The sequence below is a fragment of the Cicer arietinum genome, chromosome 6 (assembly GCF_000331145.2).
Source record: "Cicer arietinum cultivar CDC Frontier isolate Library 1 chromosome 6, Cicar.CDCFrontier_v2.0, whole genome shotgun sequence".
Classification (NCBI taxonomy): Eukaryota; Viridiplantae; Streptophyta; class Magnoliopsida; order Fabales; family Fabaceae; genus Cicer; species Cicer arietinum.
Genome location: NC_021165.2, coordinates 23,759 through 27,291, shown reverse-complemented (window position 1 = coordinate 27,291; position 3,533 = coordinate 23,759). Strand labels below are relative to the sequence as shown.

Sequence of the window (3,533 nt, the reverse complement as noted above, 5' to 3'; positions counted from 1 at the left end):
TTATACTGTTCTGATATCTGCATTCTGTGGTGTGAACAATATTGATAAAGCCATGCAATATTTTGATGAGATGTTGAGTTCTGGATGCTGACCGGATGCAATTGTTTACATGAAGTTTGGTATCTGGCTTAAGCATTGCTGGATGGATAAGTGATGCCAGTTTTGTTATGTCACAGTTGAAACGGGTTGGGTTCAGTCTTGATACATATGAGGCAGTTATACATTCATTCATATTGTTTAAAGAAGAATGTTGATGAGGCCATGAAGTCACTCTGTTAGTAGTAGGCTTGAGATATAAGTTAAATGCTTAGCTTTTAATTGTCTAAACTCCAAACTTTCGTACTCTTTTGAGCTCATTTTCAAACCATATTATTTTAGTAATATGCTGTGGAATCACATTACTTTATTTGGTTATCAGATTGAATAACTGTTTGAACTTTGAAGGGGTTGATCATGAACTTTCTATTACGATACTATGACACTTTTTTTCTTATTGATGAAAAAATTGAACTATCTAAGAAACAGAGGACAAGATAGTGTGCCAATTGATGAAGGCAGCAGAATGGATAGTGTGACCCTAACAATTAAAAATTGAAATTTGCACAGATCACGTCGCGTGTGGAGATCAACGCCACAGACTCAGCCACCGACGAAGTTCGGAGCTGGAATCTTCAGGAACTTGACAGAGCAGCTTTGTCACGTCCGTTGGATGAAACTCAACAGAGTTGGTTACTGGGTCCCATTGAACAGAAGAAGAAGTATGTAGATCTGGGTTGTATCATTGTTAGTCGCAAGATCTTCGTTTGGACTGTTGGAATGATTGTTTTTGCTGCTTTTGTTGATGGTTTTGTTACTCTTATTGTTAAAACTGTTCCTCGTCATCATCATAAACATCCTCCTCATGATAATTATACACTTGCGCTTCATAAGGCTCTTATGTTCTTCAATGCCCAAAAATGTAAGGTTTTTTCTGAATGTCCTCTTCATTTTGTTTTGTTGGGACTTACTAATTGGGTGAATTTTTATTTTTTATGAAAGTGGGTTTTTTATATATGGTATTTTACTTGATTTGTTATGTGATTCATTTTTATGTTATGATTCATATAGGGACCAATAGTGTAAAGTTTGATTTTTTATGAAAATGGTTTTTTTATTTATATTTTTGTATGTTATTATAGTTGATTTGATTTGTGATTCATTTCTCTATGTGTCATAGAGGGACTAATAGTGTAAAGTTTGATTTTTTATCTTGTGATCTGGGAGAGATCAGACCCTTAAATGAAAAAGTTTGATTTTTTATGCAAATGGTTTTTTTTTATTTGCTTTTTATGTTATGTTATCTCAATTTGATTAGTGATTTTTGTCAAAAAAAAGAAGATTGATATGTGAGTGACTTTCAACTTTCTGATTATGAAGACCTGAATGACACATCAGGAGTTAAATCGGTGAGTGGAAAGAAGAAGTTCATGAAAAAGCTAAAGTGAATAAAAGGAAAAGTTGGAGATAAGAAAGAGGATTTTGTAGGATGGGGTTCAAGAAGTCTCATTAAGAAAAAGGATTTTCTTGAAGATATTAATAGAGACACAGCCAAAGAACTTTCTGTACACGATGTTGCTTCAATTATCATTGAGTACTGCAATAGTAACAAGCTATTTGACCCTTCGAAAAAGCGAAAGATCATATCTGATGAAAAGTTAAGGACTTTATTATAGAGGAAGTCAGTGAACAAAAAGTTAAGGACTTTCCTGCTACTAGTTTAGTTTAGTCTTTGTGTTTCCTTCTACTCCAACTTTTATATTAATAACTTGCAATCCATCATTTTAAAGGGATCCCTGCTCAAAGGACCTTTTGAAAGTATTTAACATCGACGGTCAGCCAGAAAATCGAGTTGACATGTCGTCGGTGCAGCAGGATCAAGCAGTAGAAGACGAAATGAAGGTAAAGTTTGTTACCAACACAAAAAAAGACAAGTCCCAAAGTTCGAGTTTTCTGCAGAGGTCACGTAATGCAATAATGGGACCTGCGGATGCTGTCCGTCGAGTTGCAACCAAGGGAGCTGGGGCATTTGTTGAAGATGCTAAAAGAACAGAAGCCCTTGTGCAAACAAGTGATGGGATGATTTGGAGTGGATGTACAAATGGCTTACTTGTGCAGCGGGATGGCAGTGGAAACCGATTGCAGGATTTTAATCGCCACCCTTGTGCCGTTCAATGCTTCTGCACTTTTGGAACACGAGTGTATGTAGGCTATGTGAGTGGTATTATCCAAGTACTGGACTTAGAAGGCAATATAATTGCAGGATGGGTTGCTCATAATAGTCCTGTGCTTAAATTGGCTGTTGGTAAGGTTCTGTGTATAGGTTGGCAACTCATGGCGGCATACGCGGATGGAATATTGCATCCCCAGGCCCTGTTGACAACATAATAAGATCAGAGCTGGCCTCAAAGGAACTTACTTATACAAGACGACACAATATCAGAATTTTGATTGGCACATGGAATGTTGGTCAAGGTAGAGCTTCCCAAGATTCAATTTTGTCGTGGTTGGGGTCCGTTGTATCAGATGTTTGGCATTGTTGTGGTTGGTTTGCAAGAGGTGGAGATGGGTGCTGGTTTTCTTGCAATGTCTGCGACAAAAGAAACTGTAAGACTTTATTCACATGCTTAATTATGCATTTGAACATTAAATTAAGTTTTGTTTGAAGCGTTATTTACTTTATATGTAAAACTACCTTATAAATTGTTGGATGAATTTGTGTTGGAAACATAGTTTAGACTTGTACTTAAAAGAAAAAATGTATAGACACATAGACTTTGTTCCATTTTGAAGGAACCACCATTAGATCAGAATTTACGGACATGATATGATTATGGGTTGGGCCTTACCAAAAGAACATCTGGCCCCACCCATAATTTGCAGAGGGGAGTTTAAGCAGAGAGTGAAACTAGGGTTTTAGCCTAGAGTGAAGTCTATGAAGTATTTTAGTGCAAACAAACATTGGAACCACATAGTTTTCGTCTAAGTAGAAGTCAAACAGTGTATTTCGAGTGCAAGTTTCGCAAGAGGCACACGTCAAACAGAGTATGTGGAGTACAAGTTTAGCAAGAGGCACGCAAGTCTAAGGCAAGTTGATCTTTGATGCATATATATAGTTTTTGGAAAATAGGAAAAATCCTATGTATCTTCAGCTTGTCTTCTCAACAATAGAAATAGAAATTAAATTAAAAAAGAATACATTATTTTATTTTTAAATTTAAATTTATTTGATAAATGAAAAAAGGCCATGTATAATTATGAACACATGCAGATCAGGCGAAGAATGATTTTGTTCAGTTGGTGGACAAAATAGTGTGTTGGCAGGTTTTGAAAAGTTTAAGGACCTCTCAGGCTCTCACCCAGTTTAAAATATTTATACTGGCTATTTTAAGATGATGTAAAGTTTAGAAAGCTGCATATTTTCCCTTGTGCTTATACGTTACCATATTAAGTTTGCATATTTAGACGGTGGAAAAACAGTTTTGTCAAAGTTGAAA

General features: G+C 35.9%; 1 protein-coding gene and 1 pseudogene across 1 annotated transcript in view; both read left to right on the top strand.

The window, feature by feature from the left end:
* The window catches only part of LOC101492443 (endoglucanase 25-like), a 5,020-nt gene extending 3,195 nt beyond the window's left edge, over positions 1-1,825 (top strand). Inside the window, exons 3-4 of the mRNA XM_012716555.3 lie at positions 607-958; positions 1,417-1,825. Coding sequence (XP_012572009.1) covers positions 607-958; positions 1,417-1,484 — 420 coding nt within the window. The 3' untranslated portion in view covers positions 1,485-1,825. The remainder of the gene's footprint in view (positions 1-606; positions 959-1,416) is intronic.
* Positions 1,825-3,533, top strand: part of LOC101492103 (type I inositol polyphosphate 5-phosphatase 12-like) — a 5,412-nt pseudogene continuing 3,703 nt past the window's right edge.